Genomic DNA, 23676 nt, shown 5'->3' with positions numbered 1-23676 from the left:
CGCCTTCCGCTTGTCGACGATCGCGTGGTCCACCTCTTCGCAGTAACGATACCAACCACCAGGAGATGGCCTTGCTCGTTGGGCCTATGCCTGCTTACCAGGGCGCCGGAGAGTATTATTTTCAGGACTGGGATTTGGAGGTTTAGAAGACAGGTGTCTTTTTCTTTGTTCATGGACCTTTAAGGTTACACTCTAGCAACTTGTATGTGTACAGATTTCTGGTCAAAAGAACCAGCACATAGAAATTTGAAATCAGTTACCTTGACCAAAACGGATAATTTTATTTCCCTGCCAAACTCCCCGGGTATCCAATGTCACTACAGACCATGAAGGACTCTCTGCCTCATTCATCAAACTCCTCGCCCATGACAGCCGCCAGATTCCTTCTGGCACTAGCCAGCGTGTGGCCCAGAGCAATCAGCTTCGAGGACAACGACATCAAATTCGGGTCCGGCAGGCTTTCGACGCGCACCTTTTCCCGCACGTACACCTCGTTGGCCTCGCCGTTGCTTGACGGCGTACCCAGCCCGCCGGGACTGCTTCCGCTGCTCGGCGGATGCCCCGTACCGTGCTTATGCTTCTGCCCGCCGTCCGTAACGGTACTGTACGCGAAGCGGAAGGGCCGGTCCATCTCGTCATGCTCCAGTCTGCGGACAGTGCCTAGCGCCAGGCCGAGCTTGGTTCCAAAGTGCACCGGCGTGTCGACAGGCTCAAGGGCGCGCAGCCAGAGGACCAGACTCGACTCCTGCAGGCCGAGGTGGAAGCTGATGTTGGGACCAAGGGCCGGGGCGAAGTGGACGGGCGGGCAGGAGTCGGTCTGCCAGCGGGGGTCGGACTCGTTGAGGGGTGGGCCCTTGAGGAGGGAGGAAGACTCGGCTAGGGAGGCGGCGATGATGCGAAGCTGCGCGGCAAGCTGTGAGGGGTTCGTGGAGGGGGTGGGGGTGTCTGTTAAAGAGAGGAGGTCGAGGCATTCGGTGAGGTGGGTGTGAATCGTCTCGAGTGCGGCGATGTGAATCGGGTGCGAGGGGTCGAGGCTCAGGGTCTGGGTCGGGAGCGTTCGGAGCTGGAGGTGGATTGTCTGTAGATGTTAGCTTGTTGGTAAACCCGCGATGCAAAGGTTAACTTGGGGGGGTGAGGACTGACTCCTTTGACTATACGCGTGCCGACCCGGGTCACCGTCCCCTTGACACGCTCGTTGCGTTGTGTGCTCATGACGAGGGTGCTGCCTGGGTCGATGGGGGCCAGAAGCGCGTAGCAGTCCTGTAGGCCATGGCGGATGTCCTTTAAGACGACGTGTGTTTCCGTGACGATCCAATCGAGCTCGCGTCTCTGTGAAGTTGGTTCAATCCTGATTAGCATCGTGTCTTTTTCGAGAATGCGACTTGCTACCGGCGGGGGATATGGGCTGGCTGCCGTGGAAAGAGCTGCAATGGGGATACGTACGAGCGATTCCTCCTTCTTATGAAGCAGGTCCGCCGGGGACACGGGAGGCCAGATAGCTATTGACATATTGTCTTTTCCTGAGAGGCTGATACTCGTCGGTCGGGGATCACGGCGGTGATTTGGGGCGTTGCAGGCAGCCGCAACAGGGCGTTTGGTGGTGGATGATTAGCTCATGGTGGATGACAGTTTGAAGCTTGGGTCGGCATCTCGTCATCGTGGGAGGCTTTGGGGACAGGGGGTCAATGCCTTGTACAGTGGGGGGCGTCGAGCTAGCGGATTTGTGCCCGCTGTTGCGGTTCGCAGCGGACGACGTCCCCACATTACGCACCTGGACTTTTCTCATCCGGGGGACGGGGTTCAAAGTCGATTTTTGACCGTCTCATTCACGGTCTCAAGGCCAGGCAACTAGTACAAGTTTCCAGCTCACACAAACTCGGATAACTAGGCTACTTTTCTCCGAGTCGCAATACGTTTACTACTCAAGATAGTCGTCGCGAATAATCATTGAATCCGTCAGATCGGCGGGGATCATCTGAGCTCAAAGCATCTACCTCAGACTCATACACGGCTGCCTACCATGGCGCCCACCCGAGCACCTACACGAGGCCAGGCTGGCAATGACGGCTCAAGGCAGACAAGGCAAGCAAAGGTGGAAAAGCTGTCTCGACTTCCTGAAGGTAAGCTAACCCCATTCCCCGGATTCGTCCACTCAACCTAGGATCTCACCTAACACAGACCCCAGGCTCCAAGATACAGAAACGAGCGCTCGCCCGCCCACAGCAACCCATTTCACCAAAGTCAAAGTACATCTGCGTCGGCACGAAATGCTCCTTCATGTCCGTTGTCTCGCGCGTCCGCACACAGCTCGACAAGTCCCTCAAGCACAACGCGCCGTCAACGCGAGGCCTGAACCTGAACCAGCGCGTCGACCTCCTGCACCGCGACAACGGGACCAAGGGGGGCGATGGCGAAGCGGTGGTTCTGGGAGCCGGTAAGGCCATCGAAAAGGTCTTGGCAGTCGCAGCGTGGTTTACGGAGCAGTGCGACTGCGTGGTCGAGGTGCGGACCAAGACCGTGCGGGTGGTGGATGATGTTGTTCTTGAGGGTGAGGATGACGGGTTTGAGGATGAGAGTCGAGTGAGGAAGTTGAGCGGCCTGGAGGTTATTGTAAGGCTGAGGTAATGCCTGAACGAATTGAGTGGAAATGGCGTTGCATTGCGAGGATCGGTTTTGTTGACTTTGAGTCCGACGGCCAGGGAAGGTTCTTGGCCACTGTTGCAATGAAGCCTTCGGTGCTTCACGACCGTGTGTTATATACGGTTTCAAGTGAAGATCAAGAGGTGAGAGCGCTGGAGGTGGTTAACCGATCTGGAAGAACCAGACAGAACCCAGGGAGAGTTAATGATACCCGGCCACCAGGCCTCAATATATCAATGAAGTAGCATAATGTATGACATACTCAATTTGTCTCCGAGTACCTATTAGCGATCCTCAGCTAGTTATCAACATGGCAGACTTGTAAGTCATCCTTGTATTCAACATGGCCTATGATACCACGACATCCCCTAGTGAGCGCTATTGTATCCAGCTTCCGTGCTGCTACAAGGCTATGTGCTACATGGGTGCGAGGCTCACGGAGGAGGTAGACGGTGAACAACAGAAGCCTCGCGACCGCACTATGGAAATACTATACGACTCCGAAGTGTCCCCTCAGCTGACATCGATTGTCACCAACCTCTGTTGTCACGACCACTTCATCGTCCAGTCAGGCAATAAGCAGGGCAAGGAAATCACGGGTGATCGCCTGACAGGTGGAGAACAGCGCAAGTGCGGAGACGTCACTCCAAGAATACCATCCAAAGGGGTATACAGAGTATTGTCACAGCAGCCGCCCTACGCATTAATATCCGCCCCTATCTAGGAGTAGCCTCACAGTCTTGAAATAGCCTCCCTCTAACGTCACGGTTTGCCTGTCGGTCTGAACTAGTTGGATACTTAGTGTGAAAGTAGTGTCAAGTCAGGGACTTTGTCGCCATCCATGACAAATTGCATGGCGAGAGGGACTCGAGCGGAGAACAAGCCAGAACAGTACAGCACACAACACACCCTTCACAGGCCCATGTTACTTGTGACATTCCACGCTCGCGTACATGACAGCAGTCTTTATACCGATTTAGCCTTGGTAAGCCTTCTAGTATAACAGTCATTAACCTTTCGACATCTGTAGAGAGTCCCGGACGCATAAAGACCCATCTTACTCGTCTACATTAATATAGCACGCCCTACATTAGGCCGTACTACGCGTATAAATAGCGGTGGCCTGATTCTTTTGATGTACCAAGTTTGCCTTGAGGGGGACTGCTAATTTCTGCAGATTCTGTCGCTGTAAGCCCTTCCATTGGCGCGAGGGAAAACATCCCAGGCACGTGTGATAGGTACAGGCAAGTATAAACTTGTGCCCAGCACCCACGAACGGCTTCCCCGGTCGACGCCAGCCCTCCATCGCCTATTACCACAGCTTGTACCCGCCCGAGCAGAGCCTCTGGAAGGTCTGGTTCCCGTCGTACTTGCGCGAAACCTGCCTGAGTCTGTTGAAATCATCGTCTCCGTAACTTCTCATCACGTCCACATGCTCCGCAGCGTTGTTGGCCCATTGGTTCGGCATCAGTGCATCCCATTTACGAGCCACCTCGGTGAGCTTCTCCATGAAGGCGTTGTCCATTGCAATGGCTGCAGAATCGTCCGCGGGGTTGTCCCAGTTTACCCTCAGATTGATGGCTGCTTCATGGTTAGCAGACATTGAAACGCTTAGCCGAGCTGTTGCGTATACGAAGAGCGCGAATCACAGTTTTGATTGAATTCTTGCCAGCCGCTGGCGACGCCGCCCTTCCTGTTGGTTTCGCGCACGACATGCGGCGTTATCGGGTTCCACGACACGCCGATTGTGTGTCCCGCGATGGTGCTGGAGTTGTAGTGTTTGAAGAGCATGCCGGCCATCTCGCTGTATAACCCCTTGCTAGCCTTCACGTTGAGGTTCGCCCGGTTAATGCTGGAAGACAAGCGTTAGAAGGATACCACTTGAGCAGCATAACTTGCCACTCACCGTTTAGTATAGACTTCCATGATAGAGGTCACTCCCTCGGCTGTGTTCTGTGTGAGAGTCTTCCGCGAAGCCGTCACCGACTGTGGCCCAACACTGTATAGGGGCTTTATGGCACTGGGGTAGCATCCAGTGAAGTTGACCATGTCGGTAAAAGGTGCGGCATCAACCCTGGCGAGGCCGATACTTGGAATGATCATCTCCATGTACGGGACATCAATGTGAGGGTCCTCGAGGAGCGGGCCGGTCTGAAGCTCGTAGAGGGCTTCGGCAACGTCCTTAGCCTGACTCATGTCGTAAGATAGCGTGCCAGACCAGATGCCATTCGGGAGAGGAAATGTCGCCATATCAAAGCGCGTGACAATACCAAAGTTGTTACTTCCACCCTTGAGAGCCCACCACAGATCAGCGTTCGATGTCGCGTTGGCATTAACAATGTTGCCGCCAGCCAGCACGATCTGGAAGTTGATAATGTCGGCGCTGGAGAACCCGCGGCTGCTGATAAAGTGGGAGAGGTCATCTTCGAAATGTCAGTACATGCAATGAACAATGCATCCGTTGAAACATGGTGTGGGTGGCTCGTCGGGAATACATACTAACTGTGAGCAAGCCCGGCACGCCAACCACCGCAAGCGTTCCTCCAGTCACAGCAACACCTTCGTTCTCCAGTGTTCCAAAGACTCTTCCCCAGTCATTGCCTGGACCGAGGCTCGCAACTTCTTTGGAAGCGGCAAGGTCAATCTTATCCATCCTCTCCATGGAAAAAAGGATGCCATTCTCGATACCGGCCATTCCCGGGTGTGAAGTGTGCCCTCGACCACGGACGGCAAAAGGCCGATCGAAAAATTGCATGACTTTAACGCCGATAGCCACCTGTTCAGGGTTTTCCGGGACAAAGATGAGGGATGCATTGAGGCGGGCTCGAGCACCACTGCATTGAAGGATTAGCCCTGATGAGTGAAAGCACTATGGATTTGGCTGACACATACAAGCTGATGTTGAGTGACGTGGAATAGGCTGACGTTTCCGGCAGAAGAACGTTGGCTGGGTACAGGGCATTCAGGAGTTCTTCCGTGTAGTTGAGACTCCCTTGGGCACGCTGGTGGATTTGTGACACCTGCGGCTGCAACAACCCTAAGGTGAGCATAAAGCTCGTCATCTGATCTTTGCTAACCCTCATTGTGGAATGTTTGGGTGGTTTTCGTTTGTAGTACCGACTTCTGCGCCTGGTGAGATGGAAGAGGAAGCCGGAGAAGTAAGATGAAGCTAGGGATGACTTTCTGGTTTCTAAATACACCGCACGACTTATAACGTATTGAATTCAATCGACTGACCTGCGCCTTCCAGAATTCAGCTTCGATCGTGCTGTCGAAAATGGCGGTGGTCGGCGTCCCGAGACGACGGCCAGTGCAGATCGCCCCGTCATCGTCCGCCAAGCCGATGGATAGTAATTAAACCTTTCGGTATGAAGCTCTTATTCGCTGACATGCCTATTTTCCAACTCTACGGTATCCCTTTAAAGGAGCAGCTCATGTCGATGTGGGAGATGATCCAGGCAAGGTCGTCTTGAACCTCTCTTGTCTCGTGGCCCGAGCGGTTTCGAGGCCGTCTTTTTACTACGTAGTGCACGCCGGCTCGGACAAGCATGAACTATCTCGGCCCCCGGATCTCCGGATCCCGATACACCCTCGGTATGACTCCCACGTTCCTCTTAGGACTGGTATCCTCCACAGCACCCCTTCCCCATCCACAGGTGCGGATTTCATCCCTCCCGAACCCGCTTATTACCCAACGCTCGCATTATCACCAACTTTACACCGCCGTCCCCGCGCCCGTCTATCCCATCATGGATGCTACTGCAAACTGCGATGATAGCCCGGAGGGCTTGGCGCTAAATCCAAACATACATCTCCGCGCCGCTGTCAGTATCTTCCGGATTCGGCGTTGCTCGCAGTCAACTAACAGAGCATACGTGATAGTGTGACAACTGCCGTGTTCGCAAGGTCAGTGAGCAGAGTCCATTCCCCCATCCATGGACCAAAAAGACCTTGGTCCCCACATACTTACCGATGTTTGTAGATCCGCTGTGATAAGCAACAGCCTTGTTCCTCCTGCGCCAGCGCCAAGATTGACTGCATACTTGTCGACAAGAAGCCCCGAGAGAAACGCACCCGCATCCTCGTGACTTCGGAATAGTACGTCCACTATCTTGCTTGTTTGACGCTGCTTTTTTGCCTGCTCCTTTTCTTCCCCCATAGCCAGCTGCCTGACCCTATTATATCCAGCGAGAAAAAGATCGATCAGCTCGACCGTCGCATGGGGGAGGTCCTCAGCATCATCCAGGGCCTTAAAAATGACCGACAGCTCAGTGGATGCTCTCATGCATTCCTGAATGCTACAGCTGGGGCCGATATGTCGGCAATGTCCTCATCTAAGTCGAGCCCGTCCAGCCACACCATCCAGCCGGGGTCAGACGGCGGGTCTTCAGTGGTACTGGGTAAGGGTGAGTCCTCGTTAGCCGCCCACTCGGCGTTTGCCAGCGACTTCATGCAACGCGTTGCAAGTTCCAATCCCATCCAATGCTCCGGGCCGGAGATGAGAGACACCCTCGATGCACTCTCCAGCGTTGTCGCCACCCTGAGAGAGCAGACAGTTGCCAATGAGATGGCATACCCTCACGCACGGCCGATTCAGCGCCCCGGCCCGTCAGGGTACGGGTTGCCCCCCATCCAAAAAGCCGTCGAGATGATTCGCATCGCAAAAAGTAAGCCCTTTGATCCTCACGTTTCCCGAACTCCATCCCATCTAACATGTCTGTTTCAAGACCAGCGTTTAGCTGGAGCCGGCTTCATCTACGAGTTCATATTGGCGCGCAACTTCTCGGATATATGCCTCCAGGTCTACTTCTCTGACAACTTTTCCGAGATGGAATTCATTATCGTCAACGCGGGCCTCCATTCCCTCTTTGAAGACTACAGCCATCACGTGCCCGTCGAAGAAAAGGCAGTGTATCGAGACCATGCCCGGATGTGTCGTGCGAATCTTGAGACTGCACTTTCTAGTTTACCTCTGCATCTTCCAACAACGACAGACGCCGTCACAGCTCTGCTCTTCGGTGTACGTTGACGCGCGCCTACCGTCCCAACTGGTGTTAACAGGTTCACAGGCTTGGCATGCGATTGAGCTGTCAAAACCCTACCTCTCCTGGGCACTATCGGCTAAGGCATCAGAGCTTTGCCAGACGCTAAGCTATCACAGGATACCCGATACAGACAACAGTGACGATGCCAAGTTCAGGAGATTTTTGTTCTGGACGAACTACTTCCTTGACAAATGCCTGTCTCTTCGCCTCGGTCGAGCTTGACCGTCTTGGCTCGGGCGTCCGGGTTTCCGGAGCCCGGCAGGCTTCGCTTGCGCTCCGCACCGGAAAGTTAGTCCCCTAGCAAGGCCGCAATTCCACGAGTCGATCTATCAACGAACATACGTGCTGATCGAAGATTTGTCTCTTAGGGGAGGGAGAAGCGACGCCTGGTATAAAAGAAAATCATGTCTGTCAAGACGCCGGAGTCGAAGTGTGAACAGTATATTCTCCCTTATCCAGCTAGAGCTGTCCAGTCCCTACTAAGTACTCCCCCAGCGGAATTTCATTACTTTCCTCATATATTTTTAGACTTTGCTTTGTTAGTCCTTTGCTTCTTATCGGAAAATGGCCGCAACAAAAGATTATCGCGACGATGTCGTGGATAATCCTGCCCAGTCATCGCAGGGGGACCAAGGGGAGCCATCGGCTTTCAAAGGTTATCTGGTATGGTTGAGCCTTTCGAAAAGATTTTTTTTTTTTTTTTTGGATACATGTTGCTGACCATGCTCGTTCGCAGAGAGTGTTTGCTTTTGGTCACGCAGTCGACTATGCTCTCGAGTCCATCGCCATCATCGCCGCCATCGCCTCAGGCATTGCCCTGGCCATGGTAAATCTCGTCATCGGCCAGTTTATATCGCTTCTGAGCGACTCCTACCCATCTTCAGGCTCTCAGCCAGACGGGTTCATGGCAGCCGTCAGCAAAACAGCGTATGGAGACTGCCACCGCCGAGATAGAGAATCGCTAACCCATATTTGCGTCGCAGGCTCTACTTCGTGTACATCGGCATCGTGCGGTTTGTGTGCACTTACATTTACGCCTCCTTCTTCACCTTTGTCGCCCACCGCCTGACCCGCAACATTCAACATGAGTATCTCCGCGCTGCTTTCAGCCAGGAGATTGGCTTCTTCGACAAATACAGCGGTTCCATTTCCATGCAAGCCACGTCCAACGGAAAGCTGATCCAGTCAGGCATTGGCGAAAAGCTCGGCATGCTCGTCCAGGCCATCGCTACGTTTGTCGCAGCCTTTGTCATCGCGTTAATTACCCAGTGGAAGCTCACGTTGATAATCATCGGTATGGTGCCGGTCCTTCTCATCGTTGTTGGCGGTGCCGCCGGAATGGACGCGCAAATCGAGACGGAGATTCTCAAGATCCACGCCCAGGCAGCGAGCTTCGCCGAGACGACTCTTGCAGGTGTTCGTACCGTTCACGCCTTTGATCTCCGCAATAGGGTCGTTAGCCGGTATGATTCATTCCTCCAGAACTCATTTCGCCTGGGCATGAAGAAGAACAAAATTTACGGGGTCCTGTTCGGTGGGGAGTACTTCATCGTCCACGCCGCCATGGGCCTGGCCTTTTGGCAAGGTATTGCCATGGTGAATCGTGGGGAAATTCCTGACCTCGGTACCGTTTTCACGTCAGTTCACTCCCTGGTCCCAAGCAGTTCATTCCACTCTAATTCGACATAGTGTGCTCTTCTCTGTTGTCATCGCCGCCAGTACGGTTATGACCATCGCCCGCAAATGGTCACCTTCGGCCGCTCAGCGACTGCTGCGACCGAGCTCTTTACGCTGATTGACAGGAAATCCGAGATCAATCCTTTTGATCATTCGGGAGAACGGCCAGGCAAGCTCGTTGGCGAAGTTCAGCTTCAAAACGTTTCTTTCAGCTATCCTACGAGACCAGATGTCACTGTGCTCGACAACTTCAGCCTGCGTGTTCCTGCAGGGAAGGTCACGGCCTTGGTTGTATGTCAAGACTCCCTTCCCACGTTCCTTTTCTGTCAATGCTCTTCTTGATCGATTTCTAACTTTGGATTGCACAGGGTCCCAGTGGATCGGGTAAAAGCACCATCATTGGGCTTTTCGAGCGATGGTACAACCCGACGGCCGGTACTGTCAGATTGGACGGTAAAGATATCAAGGACTTGAATCTCAACTGGCTTCGAATCAATGTTCGTCTTGTGCAACAGGTAGGAAACCTCGCCCAACATGTCACCCCTCCCACTGCGACGTGGCTCACAGTCGAACCTGCATCTAGGAGCCTGTTCTCTTCAACGGCACCGTACTCGAGAACATATCTAATGGCCTCGTCGGGACACCCTGGGTGACAGACACGCAAGAAGAGCAACGACGACGCGTCGAGGACGCTGCTAAGCTCGCCTTCGCACACGACTTCATTATCAGCCTCCCGCAAGGGTATGACACGATCATCGGGGAGAGAGGCGGTCTTCTCTCGGGCGGACAGAAGCAGCGCATTGCTATTGCCCGCAGTCTTATATCTGAGCCGCGGGTGCTTCTCCTCGACGAAGCCACTAGTGCCCTCGACCCTCACGCCGAAGGTGTGGTCCAGCTAGCCCTCGACAGAGCCTCCCAGAATCGGACAACCATCGTCATCGCACACAAATTAGCAACCATCCGGAACGCTGACCACATTGTGGTCATGTCCTCAGACCGTATCGCTGAACAAGGCTGCCATGACGAACTGGTCGCATTGAACGGTATCTACCACAATCTTGTCAAGGCACAGGACCTGTCCCCAACCGAGACACGGCAGACCGTGGAGCGCCTTTCAGAAGAGGGATCCATCCTGGGCGACATCCCTGGCACGGATCACCCACTCGTCAAGATCAAAACGATCGAGGAGAGACGTCTGGCGTCACTTAAGGACCGAGAAGATTTCACAATGTTCAAGCAGAGCGGCCTGATTAGCACCGTCACGAAGCTGATAGGCTGCACGCCGGAACTGAAGCTCTGGTATCTGCTGGCACTCATCTCTTGCTTCATCGGAGGTACGTCGCCATACTTTTCAGGGATCCTAGTCCAGAAGCTAAACATCTTCCAGCTGCCCTATTTCCCGCACAAGCCCTGTTACTCGGCAACATCCTCGATATCTTCTCATCGCCAGACATGGTGTCTCGAGGCAACTTCATCTCACTCATGTTCTTAGTCATCGCCTTTGGGTGTCTGATCGGATATTTCCTTATGGGATGGTCTAGCAATATGATCGCACAGGTAGGTAGCTGACCCTTGCTCATGTCCAGGCGATTGCTGACAACATGGAGACCCTGGGTAGAAAGATGCGGAGAGAACTCCTGGACTCCGTCCTCCGTCAAGACCTGCGGTTTTTCGATCGCCCAGAAAACACCATCGGCACGCTGACCAGCCGTCTCAACTCTTATCCCCAGGCGGTGTTCGAGTTCATGGGGTTTAATGTTGCTCTTCTTATTCTAGCCGTCATCAGCTTGACAGCTTGCAGTATTCTCTCCGTCTCGGTTGCCTGGCGCCTTGGCTTGGTTGGCGTTTTCGTTGGACTCCCTCCTATGCTGCTTGCTGGATGGGTACGCATCCGGCTCGAGGTGAAGATGGAGAACGCCATAGACAAGTCATTCTTGAAGAGCTCGTCCGTAGCGTCAGAGACAGTGATGGCGGTACGCACCGTCTCCTCCTTGGCGCTTGAGCAGAAGATGCTAGACAAGTATACGCACGAGGTGGACATGGCTATCCACAATTCGGCACCCTCGCTATTTCACATGATGATTTGGTTCTCGCTGACCCAGGCAATTGAATACTTCGTCCTTGCCATTGGCTTTTGGTAAGTATGTTCTGTCTCTGTATAGGCCTTCTCTAACGGTGTTCAGGTGGGGATCCAAGCTCATCAACGACGGTTACATTAACCTCTATCAGTTTATCGTCTCCTTCATGGGCGTATATTATTCTGGTCAGGCAACAAGCCAGCTATTCGTCTTCGCAGGCAGTGAGTCTCGTCAACGTCCCGACGATTTCCAACGCTAATCTCTTCGCTCTAAAAGATTTCACAAAGGGCCATCAAGCCGCCAATTACTATTTCTGGATATCTGCCCTCGAGCCAGCGATCCAGGAAACCCCTGAGAACAGTGGGAAGGGACCGGAAAACGGATGCAAGTCTTTCGTTCTGGAAAATGTCCAATTTGCCTACCCTATGGCGCCACAAACCCGGGTCCTCAAGGGGATTTCCCTCACCGTGAGCCACATTCCCGTCCTCAATTGACGATGCACCACTGACCACTCTCAAACTCTAGATTCAGCCTGGCGAGTTTGTCGCCTTTGTAGGCCCATCGGGGTGTGGTAAGAGCACGATGATTTCACTGCTGCAACGTTTCTACGACCCCGTGAGCGGCGCCATCATCGTTGACTCGTCACCTCTGAACTCGATCAGCCCTTCTCTGTATCGTAGGAACGTTTCTCTAGTGCAGCAGGAACCGACGCTCTTCCCAGGGACCATCCGAGACAATATCTCGCAGGGCGTTGACACGACCATGTCTGGCCCGCTGCCCAACTCTCAGCTAGAGGAAGCCTGTCGTTCTGCCAATGTCTGGGACTTCATAGCCTCGCTCCCAGAGGGCCTTGACACGCCTTGCGGAATGGGCGGCAGCCAGCTCTCGGGCGGCCAGCGACAGAGGATTGCGATTGCACGCGCCCTTATCAGAAAACCGGCCGTGATCCTGTTGGATGAGGCGACAAGCGCACTGGATACTGAGTCCGAGCGCATCGTTCAGGGTGCGTTGGCGAAGGCAGCAACCACTGGTAATAGAATCACTGTTGCCGTCGCCCACCGACTGGTCACTATTCGGGAAGCAAGCCGTATTTTCGTCTTCCACGGCGGGATCATCGCCGAGAGCGGGACTCATGGAGAGCTTATTGAGCGTGGTGGGATATATGCGAAGATGTGCGAGGCGCAAAGACTAGGCCAAGATATATAAAGTAGGGGATTGGATCTTGGTCTTGACTCCTTGAGGCCACATTTTCTGTGTTTTCTACACATGGTGGGCGTTGCACATGCGCTTTTCCAGCCGAGAGTCCATGTCGTCGATGCCGTTCATAGTCATCTTAACAGAGCATACACACTCATAGCAAAAGGTGTCGTCTGATATTTTCACGGTAACTTGTCCATGATGTATTGATCGCGTGGCACCAAATTGGGTCTCATACTCGTCTCAGTTGCACCTCCATGTAGGTGGTCTCACACAGCTTGCGCCAATACGTCTGGCTTTGCCACCTTCGATAACATCATTGAGTGCATTCATGATCTATTCGCCTGGAGTATCTCTGTCCAGAGGATGGATCTGAGTTCATCAATGTACGTGCCCGACCGTTCAATGCTCACAAGAATGCTCTAATGATTCCATGGGATTAACCAGCACAGTGCTATTTCTGCGGAAACTAGAAACCAGAAAAAAAAGGCATGACATTTTCCTCATAGGAATCCTTCTGCAGGTAATCGACTCATGAGTTCAAGAACCCAAAGCTATGTGCATCCACTAATGGGGTGTTGAGACGCGGGTTGGTGGCGTCCGGAGTCGAAGGCCGAAACTATCGAAAGTTGACTCGCAACGCAGTATTAGGTTTGATTGGGCAACTTTAGTCGCTTGTTTTCCAAGTCAAACCATGAATGCGGGAATTGTAACCAATTCTCTCCAGGAACAAGGGAGCGTATCCGCTATCCCACGGGGCCATTCCCAGGGAGACAAGATAATCCTTGTCGCTATCGCACTCATAAAGGTCGATTGGCAACATTTACCACCAGTCCCACGGTCCTTGGCACCCGTTATCTTCACCGCTAGCGATACCGGAAATTTCGGTGTGGGGTACTGCAAGCCGAAGTCAACATCGGAGCGGATTCCTTTGACATCATTGCCGATGAAGAGTCTAGAGGGGGGAGAAGAGGGGTCCCGTCCGGAGAGGCCTTTTCACTTTTCGAAATTCCCCCTAACCACTCTGACAAAGTCTCTCAGAGTCATCTTCGTTCACCACGGGCAAAGATGATGTTCCATAGCTCCGCTGTTGTCCTGGCGGCCCTCGCCGGGCCCGCCTCCGCTAGCTACGCCTTCTACGTCGGCAAGGACCTCACCGCCGATGGCAGCGTCATGGTCGGCGGCACCGGCGAAGAGGTCTCCTCTCACTGGCTGCAGCTGTTTCCAGCCCGCGACCACGCGCCGAACGCCACCATCACCGTTGGCGTCACGGAGAAGGCCAGCATCCCCGGCGAGCTCTTCACCATCCCCCAGGTCGGCCACACCTACCGGTATATGTCGATGGAGTACTCCGACTTTGAGGGCTTCCCGGCGCCGCTCACCAATGGCGGCCTCAATGAGAACGGAGTCACTGTCCGCGACGTCTGGGCACAGAACCGCGAAGAACTGGTTGAGATGACGCTCACGCCTCAGCACGGCATCCAGTACAGCGACCTCGCGCGCATCGTCATGGAGCGAGCGAAGACTGCGCGGGAAGGCGTGGAGATCATTGGTGACCTGATGAGTCAGTACGGCGAGGCGACGTACGGCGGCAACACGCACCTGGTCGCTGATAAGGATGAAGGCTGGGTTGTATGGGAGATGGCGGGCGGCAAAAAACTGTGGGCGGCCGAACGCCTCAAATCCGATGAGGTCCGCGTGCTGTACCCCGGGTACATCGAGGATTTCCCCACAGACTTTGCCAACAGCTCAGACTACATGGGCTCCGAAAACATCGTCTCCTTCGCAGTCGAGCAGGGATGGTGGGACCCCAACAGCGGCGAGCCGTTCAACATCTTCAACGCCTACGGCGAGAAGGGCGAGAACCTCACCGCGCGCGATGGCGGTTTCAAGTTCATGTCCCAAGCCGCCCTTGAAGAGGCCACTCTTGCAATGGTTCCTCTCACCGAGGAAAAGCTCATGGAGCGCGTCCGCGACAAGCGCATTGCTGATGACGAGGCCGGCTACGGACAAATCGTGAGCCTGAAGGAGGGGATCGACGCCGACCTTCTGCGCATCTGGAACGCCCCCGCCACCTCCGTTTCGTCGCCGTTTGTGCCGTGGTGGCTCGGCGTCAACGGCGTTCCTCCCGAGTTCGGCGAGCACCGGTACCTCACCACCGGTGCGTCCAGCAGCTTCCTGAACCCTGACTACCAGCTCCAAGAGGCGAGCGTCTTTGCCGGCCGCATCTTCAAGCGTGTACTGTACTACATGTGCTCCGCACCTGACACCTACCTGCCGATTGTCACGCAGATGCTCACGGGCTTCGAGAACCAGAGCCGCAGTGATATCGACTGGGTCGAGACGAGCGCCAAGCTCCTCATCGAGAATAACGAGCGTGAGGCCGCGCACTCTTTGCTCACGTACTACTCTCATAGCAGGGCCTCGAAGGCGCTCGAGCTTGGAAAGACCATTACTAATGCGCTTGATGGGCACATTAAGCTGACGGGTCAGTGGCGCAATCCTGTCGGTAGCGAGATCAATGATGCTGGCGAGGGGGCAGAGACGGTCAACTGCCTGGTTGGCTATGACCCTGATCAGCCTATTTGGAAGCAGCCTGCACACCCTACCAAGCGTAGAAGTCTGAGAAAGAAATTGGTTGTTCAGCGCAATTGGAGCTAGGTTCAAAATGTAGATATAGCAAGAAACCTCAACGCAGGCCGCCGCTATGAACGCAGATGGCAGGAAATGGATATGCCTAGCTTTCTGAGTAACTCCGAGACGAACTGCAGGTGGTGTGCCTACCTCGGCATGTAAGATAAGAAACCTATATATCTCACAACATGCTTCATTGGCCATTCTTTTTTTTTTCTTCCAGGGTTTCATGGCCATTTGCATTTCCCTATATGAACAAGAAAAAGTTCCAACAGTCGTTGGACATCTCAACTATCTTCACTCACTCCTTCATCATCTTCTCAACATTCCTTCCGACAGTCGCGCTCCAGGCATCAATCTTCCGGCACCACCAGTCTGACAGATACAATGACACACTCAGCAAGATGACCCAGCCAACCACAAATCCTCCGTTACGGCCGAGGCGCTCGAAAAGCCTCGGCATGATCCAGAAGCCTAGACTGTGCAACACTGGGCCGTGGACGAGATAGAACGAGAAGCTGATCTTTCCAAGGTACTGTGACACCCGTCCTTCGAGGAGCCCGCGGAGGAACGGGCTGTGTAGAACGCAGGGAAGTAGTAGAAGGGCGCCCATTGCCTGGTAAAACATCCAGCCTGACAAGGGGATGTAGTATCTCGGCACGAGGGACGACAAGAACGCGAAGCCTGGCGTCCATTCGGCTCCAGCATCGGGGTACGAGAGGAGGTAGAGAGCGACGAAAAGCGCAGCCCAGCGAGTCCCTCTGGAGCTAAGTACCGATTGTCTAAAACCGGCTTGGCGACCGTTCTTGCTGCTTGTCGCCGGTGGTATCAGCCCCCGGTCATCAGCTCTCCTGATGTCCGCCTCTGAAAGTAATACACCACCCATGAAGGTAGCCATGTCCCACCGTCCCATGATCAGACTGTATGCAGAGAGAAGACCTCCAAGGCGGAATCGCCACTTTGCCTTCAGGGCTGCGGTGCCTAGGAGGAAAAGGTAAATGAACATGGAGCCGCGGAGCTCCATCGGGATCGTGAAGGTGTGCGGATCATAGCGGGTGTGGTAGTGGCCGAAGTTGAACGGGTTGGCCCATTCAATGTAAGCCCTCGTAAAGTTTTGGAGAGCGTAGGTGATGTTGTCGTGGATGAATGGATGCTCTTCCCACGAGCCGCCGAGCTGAACCCAAGTGAAGTTGGTAGGGTCGGTCTTGTTTGGCAGGGTTTTGTTGTCGTCTAGGACTGCGGGCTTCGAGCCCAGGTGGAGGAGATCGTGATAGGACCCCTTGGACTTCTCGGTCTTGTCCTCGTACCCGGTGTCCACCATGGTAATGTTGATCACCGTTCCGTTCAATCCTTTGGTCTCATTTGCCGCCCTTGCCTTTGCCTCAATGTCATCGGCCAGCATATACAGCATCGGGGGCATGAAGAGTTGCGACGTGGTGTTCACACAAAGTGTGTTGGTCTCGTTGTTTGTGACATTACCCAAAAACGCAGGGGTCGTTAGCCCCAGGTATTTCGCAATGCCAGGGGCTCCCTCGACTGCATGCGTCCCATTCATACAAGTGTTGTTCAACTGAGCAACTGTCACAGTGCCGTTGATATACCTCGAGTCGGGGCCCTTGTAGATGTCATCTTCCGACCGGAAGGCTCCCATCTGTGCAAGCATGGCTACTAAGAACATGCTGATAGTAGGGGGGATGTACAGACGGAACACACGTCTAAAGACGGAAGACGCAAGACTCTGGTACGCGGCTTCGAGGCGTCGCTCGTGAATGGCCCTCAGGATATGCCGACAAAGGACATATCCCGAAATGGCAAAAAAGATGGCTACCATTGGGCGTCCACGCTGCAATAGACATAGAATGGGCAAGGATGACCGCTCGAAGTACGGCTCAGGTGATCCGGGGGGCATGGCTCCATAGCCCAGCATGATGGCTGGTGTCCATGGCCATAGGAAGTGGTAGTTGAAGACAAGAAGACAGGCAACACCGCGGAGCCCATCCAGACATCTGATCTTGTCCGCATTCTTTCTCGTCGCGGCCGCGCTTGAAAACTTCTCATCACCACCTTCACCGTACCGGCCTTGCTCTTTTGACCGATGGGACACGTCCGACTGCCCCTCCCGCCCCCGCGTGGACTCTTCCCACATGGTGCCTTTCTGTCTTCCTCGGCTGTTGCGAGCAAACATGCGAGAATGAAAACCGCTTCTAAAATGAATGGACGAATAGATGAAGATACGCTAGAGTACCGGCGGCCGTCATCTGAGAGTGAGGCTCAGTGGACTGGGCAGTATACACACGTATGAGAATAGCCGAGATAAGATACAGGACAGTAGGACGATGGGGAGCAGGCGGACGAAAAAGGAGAAGCGCGCCTCAGGAGTTCCTAAATACGACTTGGTTGGACGCGAGCGACGATTCCGGGGTATCCCTGTCCGGTTATGTCATCTAATCAAGACAAACCTCGCGAGCCCCTGAGTTGGGGACCCATCTTTGTTCAACTTACCTGGAGGGAGGCCCATAAATGCTGTAAGCATGCTGTTCAATCAGCGTTGCACATCGGATTGTCCAGCCACCTTTGCTCCTCCACATAAAACCGTCCGCCCCTGTGCTTTTCTCCATGGAGTTATCTGGCTGTCTGGACCGCGTAGGACGTCATACAACGCGTGTCATTGCATAGCCTCTTAGAGTACCACACCAAGTTTACATGTATAGACGCGGATGCTTCCCGTTCGTGTCGAGGATGCTACTTCAATCCTGGGGGTGAAAGCATCTACTCCTTTTTACATATGCAACTCCCAGACCAGTGGCCTTTCTTGGAATGGTTCAGGCCATGGTTCAGGCCCACTCGCGATTGTGTGCGACCTGAATCCAGGAAGCCAGCGTCGGCAGTTGCCAGCTCGGCCATCATAGCCCGGAAGAGTCCCGTCCCGGAGGTGGCCACGGACAAGCTGCCGACGCATCCGCAGTCTCTATTGGGGTCGCTCGATTGATGAGTCAGCTCTCCGAGACTTGCATTGCGGGGAGTGACCAACAACCTTCTTGAGTCCGAACTTGTACAGTTCGGTCACTAAAGGTTTGCTGATCTTCGCTACGTGGCAGCCATGTGGCCAAACTATCAGGAATGGATTCATGACGACTAAGCAACGCAACCGATGGTAATCCTGTTAATGGAACACGTTTCCCCACTCTTAGCGCTACCTTTCTATATGGCGCTGACAGCATGCACCACACGCATTCATCCAGAGGGCAACACCAATTCAGATTCCGCCTCCAATCTTCAGTGGCCGTTCGTCGATATTTCCGGACCAAGACTGTTTAAATCAGTTCGGACCAAACGCGGGCTGATTTTTTTCATCAGCAATACTATGTAGGTAAGCCATGGGTAAGCCATATGGGAACGCAAAGTGTTGCTGTCTCGTTTTGGGGGTGGGGCAAATAGCAATAGGGTTTCACTTAGCTCGGACTGACAGTGGTGTTTACTGATTTTCTACCAAACTTGTGGAATTCCTAGTCCCAGTCGACAGAGCCTCTGGTGGTCGAGAGTCTGCTGGCCAGAGCCGCATCCTGGCCGATTTGAAACACCACCTCTTGCATTCGCTTTGTCAGCTGAAAGGTGTCCGTGTGCTCACCTTTTTTACCTTGAGAAAGTAGAAAGCTGTGTGCACTCGATTGATGGACCGTTTAGTTCAAGACTCTCCCTCATTCACTGGCACTCCATCAATCCCTAAGCTCCTGCTCGTAGCAATTTGACCTTCATCTGTATCACAGGGGGCGTGGGCGGTGTTCCTTCGATTACGAGACATGAATCCGCACATGTGTCTAGTTTCTTGCGGGCTGTTCAAAGTACAGCAGCTTGGGGTGGTCATGTTGTCTGTCATGGTTGGCAAGGGTGGTCTGGGCGGCTGAATACATCGCAAGGATTGGGAGGCCGGCCATGACGACGTGCATTGCTTTTACTCCAGCTAATGGTTTGGTAGGCTATCCGATGAATTAGGAAGTCAAAAGTTTCCGGCTTTGGCAAACGTATGAATCAAAATCTTCGTGAACTTGTTTGTTTCGCTATCAATCTTGGCTCTCTTTTCGAAGATCGTCTGTTGGCATTGACCTTGAGGGTTCACCTGCTCGAACTTGTGGGTCTTGTGAATTTTTCAGTTCTACTTACCTTACCAACTAATGGTACTAGCGACTACGCATGCAGTTCAGTCATACTTATAGCGAAGAAGTATATCTCGCAGTTGACAGCCCAGCATGGTGTCGTCTGGGCGTGCATTGGAGACGATTTGCAGCGTAGACGGTGTGTCTAGTCAGAGCTCCAGAAGCCTCCTAATCGATTGTTCGACAACCTGACTAGACTGTCAAACCGGATACAAAGACTGCAAAGATCAGTACCTGGCTGGTAAAAGGATTCCCTACTCCTGATTGGAGCATCGCCCTAGGCATCGAGTCAGTCTCCTCTCCAGGTCAATCGAACATGACTGATGGTCTGAAGATCTGAGACGCATCGGACGAACCCGAGGAACCTGAGACATGAACCAAAAGATGAAAAGAGGTCATCCAGGCAGCCTTTTCTTTCCTTTTTCCCTTCCTTCTTTGTAATTTCGCCGATAACGCCGCCGCAGCGAGATGTGCTGCCCAGCTAAGTGGTATGACTTTATACCGAGCTGTCAGGTCTTGAGGCCGATGCTAAATTAGAGTAAACACGGATTCAATAGGCTAAATTTGATCTCCTAACGTTATAATTTCAAGGTTGAAAACTCATCATTAGCCTCTTGCAGTGCCGGCCTCGGAGAATACAACCAACTTGGCATGCCCTACCCCAACTGATCTAAAATATTGGCCTCTTTGACCCGAACAACATCAACGACTTGCAGATCTGGCAGCAAAATTTCATACTTTCCCGCCCCCTGAGGGGAACGTTGTACGACGACACATGCTGAAGCATTCTCTTAGGTCTGTGTGTTTCTTTTGGCTCAGGGTTTTACAACGCGAAATAGAATATCTAATCTTTGGAAACCACGCCGAAGTACATTACTCCTGTCGCCGTTGTAACTCTCGTGAAATTACACCTAGAATCAGCGTGGCATATCTTGGAAGTCGATTAGTAAGTGAAAAACGTGTTGAATCCCAATGAGTGCTTGTCCCAGCTTTTTTGATCCGTCAGGACTTCTGCTAACACGTCTCATTGATTCTTGGCAGCATCTAATCGCTGATCCCTTGTTAGTTACATACCTAATGTCCCACCAAGGGGCAACCGGAATCATGGTCCAACACCAAGCGGTGTTAATAAGGACGCGTGTTGATGGATTTTATTTGAAAACCTAGAATTGAAATTCACAAACATTGGATGCAGCGGAGTAGCAACAAGCACGTATGCAGAACTGACTATCTTGAACATAGGACTAGAAGACAAGAATCGGATCAGCACGCAGACTGGTCTCAAGACTAAGAGACTCTGCACTCACACCTCAGATTATCAGAGGCTCTTGTGACAGTCCTCCCCTGTATAAAGCAACACTCTTTGCCATTCATGTTATGCGAAGTCCTTACATTCACGACACCACATTCTTAGCTTTTAGAATTCCTTCAAGGGGTCTCGAAAATGTATTTTCAACTCCCTCCCATGGTTATGTTGCTGCTAGCAATGTAGAAGATATCAAATCGGTACTTCGTCCTGTCTATCTCTTGTCTTCGTCCCGTGTATTCAGGTGCTACCAAGCAACGGCATAAGCCCCTACCACGTGAAAAACAATCTTGCAACCCGAGGACAAGGAAAAAATTGGAAGATGTGCTCCGATATTGTGAATTCCTTTTCTCAAATATCACCTGGGTCCTTCCCGTCTAAAATGTTGACCACAAAAGCTCAATAACCGAGTTCAATTTTGAGATCATCGTCACCATCAGACGTTGGCACTCTTTTTCAACCTCAAGTTGCCGTTCCAAGTTTGAACTACCTGACAACAAGTTCATTTCGTTTCAAATCACTCCACAATCAGCAGGGCGGACCGGAATTTAATCATATTTTCGTCTGAATTTCTTATTAGGCAGGTACCTTCCCTCCTCTGATTTGTACCTTATTCACCAAAAGCCACCAACCGTTGTCGCAGTCAACGGTAGTTGATCGTGGGCTTTGACACCATCTGGCTTGACACTGAATCGTCTACAACATCTTGGTCTACGGCGATTCAGCGCGTTCAAGCTAGCCCCGGCTCAGTGACCCGGTTCCTGTCTGAATGGACATATAAAGGGAGACACGTTCCTTTTTTCAAGCCCTCTCACTAACATCTCACTCCCAAAGCCGAATTTCATATCACCTCTTTTGCAAAAGATCAAGTTCTCCAAGACCCTTTGTACAAGCCTCCTCCGAGTACAGAAAGAAACCCCGTATTCTACATCATCAAGAGGCGGCCGGACCCCCTCATTCAAGAGATTCATCCGGCACCAAAATACCATACCCATTTCAATCATACACCCTTCTCAGTATGGCTGCCGATCTCCCCAACCCGCTTGCCACTATGGCCGACCTCGACCAAACCGAGATCTGCCTACTCAAAGAGGCACTGGCGCAGGCGCAGGCCAGGATCAAGCACCTTGAGGAACTCGAGGACCTGGATCAGACCGAGATTGTCCTCCTTCAGGCTCGTATCGATGAGCTGACAAAGCTCGTCGAGTTTCTCCAGGCAGAGAACCGCCGTCCTGGAGATGAGCGTATCCATGATGGTGACGAGACCCAGCAAGAGCACCAGAATGGTGGCCCCCTTCACCTCGAGCGTACTGATGTCGACGCTTACTCCGGCCCTGCCTCGCCTGTCGAGAATGAGGGAGTCAACCTCGAACTCAACGACCAGGAAATTGACGATGCTGCTAAGGACGGCCATCTCTCTGTCTCTGACAGCGGCTTTGAGGGATACGGCTCAGATGGCGATTCCGACTAGGCCTAGAGCGTCAGAGGCGTGAAGCTTTAGAGAATAACGGGGAAAGTTCGCGGGAATCGGGCTCGACCATACCCCGGCCAGGCGCCCTCCGAAGTGATGGACGGCAGAACGTTGATCTGGGGCACAGGAAGTGTGTGGAAGGTTGGCTGGTATCGCAATATGAGGATTTGAAAGCCAAGCTGCGCCGGCGCGAGCTGTGGCCTGGAGCCTCTCTAGCCGGGTTGATGAACAAGGAATTGCGTTTTACAGTGGTTATTGGGAGGTTTCTCTCGAGCATGGGACGGATAGCATAGCATAGAATAGCATAGCATAGCAAGAGTGCAGTCTACCAGAGAAACTGACAAGTTCTCAATGGAAACCTCGTAGTCCTCACCCCCGACCTGGAGATTATCGATCGGTATGCCTTCGATCGTGGACACGAACACCAACACCACCTCGACTATTCTTCAACCCTAGCTCCCATCACCTCCAGGTGCTACCTCCCGGAAACGTAGCCCCCTTGCCGTCCTTCATGATACCTATAACCCTCGTCCCCAAGCATAGGACTCACATTCCCCGCTATCGGACTCTGCGTGATTTCGCTTTCCACCTTTACCGAGCCGTCAGACTGCATCTAGTAATCACCAGTGACTGAGTAAAATTTAGCAATGAGGCTAAAGAGTTACTAACGCTATCAGTACGGCCACTCTATATGGAATCTAAGTAGTATTATGTTAGTAGTTAATTTAGTGAATTTCTTAAGGGTTAGTAAAGTAGTTGGATGTTAGTTTAGATATAAATTTCTAATCCCACAAGTAGAAAGGTAGCCTAAAACCATAATGGTTTATTATGCCCTTACATATAGACGTGTTCATTAATTGCCAAAGCTGCTAGCGCAACGGACTACAAGGACCTATAGACTATCGAAGCAATGGCTTGTTGTTCTAGGCTAGTAGCGAATGGATGTTATAGAGTGTATGCATCGTGGTTTTTCCTTCTTTTTTTCTCTTTGGGGACACTTAATTAGGGCAAACAGATGAGTCGCATCAAAGGACAACACCGGTCTCCCCGAACACATTGTCATAGCGTAATCGTCGTTTCTTCAACATTAACTGCACGGTGTCCCATGGGTCAAGTTCCCTCTGACATGCCCTGCACCCCCAATACATTAAACCATTGGCGTAACAGCTCCCTAACGTTATCGTTTTCCTTGTACCATCCAGTTTCTTAGATTCTTGGTTAAAGACGGAAGCAATCAAACACCAGTCTGTCCCCTGCAGCTTCCACTGCTCTCGAAGAATGTACGATAAAACCATTCATTGGCGCCGGACCTTTGGAAAAGGTAGACCAGTTCCGTTGACGGCGTACTAAGATTGCCCCGACATGGAGCCCGTTTACATGGTTTGATGAATTGGAGCGATGTGCTCCTTCTAGCATTCCCATCTCCCGAGGACAGAACTTTGCATCTTCTCTCATCTTGACGCATTGTGTTTTC

The 23676-nt window shown here is 52.7% G+C and overlaps 10 protein-coding genes across 10 annotated transcripts; 7 read left to right on the top strand and 3 right to left on the bottom strand.

Moving 5' to 3' along the window:
• Positions 1-343: 343 nt before the first annotated feature.
• ColSpa_02943 (uncharacterized protein) lies at positions 344-1509 on the bottom strand (the record flags this gene model as incomplete). Its single annotated transcript, XM_049269155.1, has 3 exons — positions 344-1063; positions 1144-1329; positions 1444-1509. 3 exons carry the CDS (start codon positions 1507-1509, stop codon positions 344-346), a joined length of 972 nt encoding a protein of 323 aa, XP_049125112.1.
• A 511-nt stretch (positions 1510-2020) lies between these two features.
• On the top strand, positions 2021-2625 carry ColSpa_02942 (ribonucleoprotein-associated protein; the record flags this gene model as incomplete). Its single annotated transcript, XM_049269154.1, has 2 exons — positions 2021-2120; positions 2186-2625. The coding sequence occupies 2 exons, from the start codon at positions 2021-2023 to the stop codon at positions 2623-2625; spliced, it is 540 nt and encodes a 179-aa protein (XP_049125111.1).
• Positions 2626-2983: 358 nt separating this feature from the next.
• On the top strand, positions 2984-3364 carry ColSpa_02941 (uncharacterized protein; the record flags this gene model as incomplete). Its single annotated transcript, XM_049269153.1, has 1 exon — positions 2984-3364. One exon carries the CDS (start codon positions 2984-2986, stop codon positions 3362-3364), a length of 381 nt encoding a protein of 126 aa, XP_049125110.1.
• Positions 3365-3952: 588 nt separating this feature from the next.
• Positions 3953-5335, bottom strand: ColSpa_02940 (bifunctional solanapyrone synthase; the record flags this gene model as incomplete). Its single annotated transcript, XM_049269152.1, has 4 exons — positions 3953-4221; positions 4290-4492; positions 4547-5063; positions 5140-5335. 4 exons carry the CDS (start codon positions 5333-5335, stop codon positions 3953-3955), a joined length of 1185 nt encoding a protein of 394 aa, XP_049125109.1.
• Positions 5336-6964: 1629 nt separating this feature from the next.
• On the top strand, positions 6965-7907 carry ColSpa_02939 (uncharacterized protein; the record flags this gene model as incomplete). The annotated part of the gene is made up of 3 exons (XM_049269151.1): positions 6965-7307; positions 7380-7660; positions 7710-7907. The coding sequence occupies 3 exons, from the start codon at positions 6965-6967 to the stop codon at positions 7905-7907; spliced, it is 822 nt and encodes a 273-aa protein (XP_049125108.1).
• Positions 7908-8249: 342 nt separating this feature from the next.
• ColSpa_02938 (leptomycin B resistance protein pmd1) lies at positions 8250-9374 on the top strand (the record flags this gene model as incomplete). The annotated part of the gene is made up of 3 exons (XM_049269150.1): positions 8250-8348; positions 8422-8612; positions 8669-9374. 3 exons carry the CDS (start codon positions 8250-8252, stop codon positions 9372-9374), a joined length of 996 nt encoding a protein of 331 aa, XP_049125107.1.
• Positions 9375-9428: 54 nt separating this feature from the next.
• Positions 9429-12646, top strand: ColSpa_02937 (leptomycin B resistance protein pmd1; the record flags this gene model as incomplete). The annotated part of the gene is made up of 8 exons (XM_049269149.1): positions 9429-9653; positions 9731-9877; positions 9946-10696; positions 10750-10919; positions 10949-11499; positions 11592-11907; positions 11966-12382; positions 12611-12646. 8 exons carry the CDS (start codon positions 9429-9431, stop codon positions 12644-12646), a joined length of 2613 nt encoding a protein of 870 aa, XP_049125106.1.
• A 1059-nt stretch (positions 12647-13705) lies between these two features.
• ColSpa_02936 (putative dipeptidase) lies at positions 13706-15298 on the top strand (the record flags this gene model as incomplete). The annotated part of the gene is made up of 2 exons (XM_049269148.1): positions 13706-14463; positions 14659-15298. 2 exons carry the CDS (start codon positions 13706-13708, stop codon positions 15296-15298), a joined length of 1398 nt encoding a protein of 465 aa, XP_049125105.1.
• Positions 15299-15572: 274 nt separating this feature from the next.
• On the bottom strand, positions 15573-17417 carry ColSpa_02935 (uncharacterized protein; the record flags this gene model as incomplete). Its single annotated transcript, XM_049269147.1, has 1 exon — positions 15573-17417. The coding sequence occupies one exon, from the start codon at positions 17415-17417 to the stop codon at positions 15573-15575; it is 1845 nt and encodes a 614-aa protein (XP_049125104.1).
• A 4332-nt stretch (positions 17418-21749) lies between these two features.
• On the top strand, positions 21750-22202 carry ColSpa_02934 (uncharacterized protein; the record flags this gene model as incomplete). The annotated part of the gene is made up of 1 exon (XM_049269146.1): positions 21750-22202. The coding sequence occupies one exon, from the start codon at positions 21750-21752 to the stop codon at positions 22200-22202; it is 453 nt and encodes a 150-aa protein (XP_049125103.1).
• Between the last annotated feature and the right edge of the window lie 1474 nt (positions 22203-23676).

This window comes from Colletotrichum spaethianum (assembly GCF_022836535.1).
Source record: "Colletotrichum spaethianum MAFF 239500 DNA, contig05, whole genome shotgun sequence".
Lineage (NCBI taxonomy): Eukaryota > Fungi > Ascomycota > Sordariomycetes > Glomerellales > Glomerellaceae > Colletotrichum > Colletotrichum spaethianum.
Note: the sequence above shows the minus strand (reverse complement) of the source record. Positions and strands in the feature narration are given on the sequence as shown.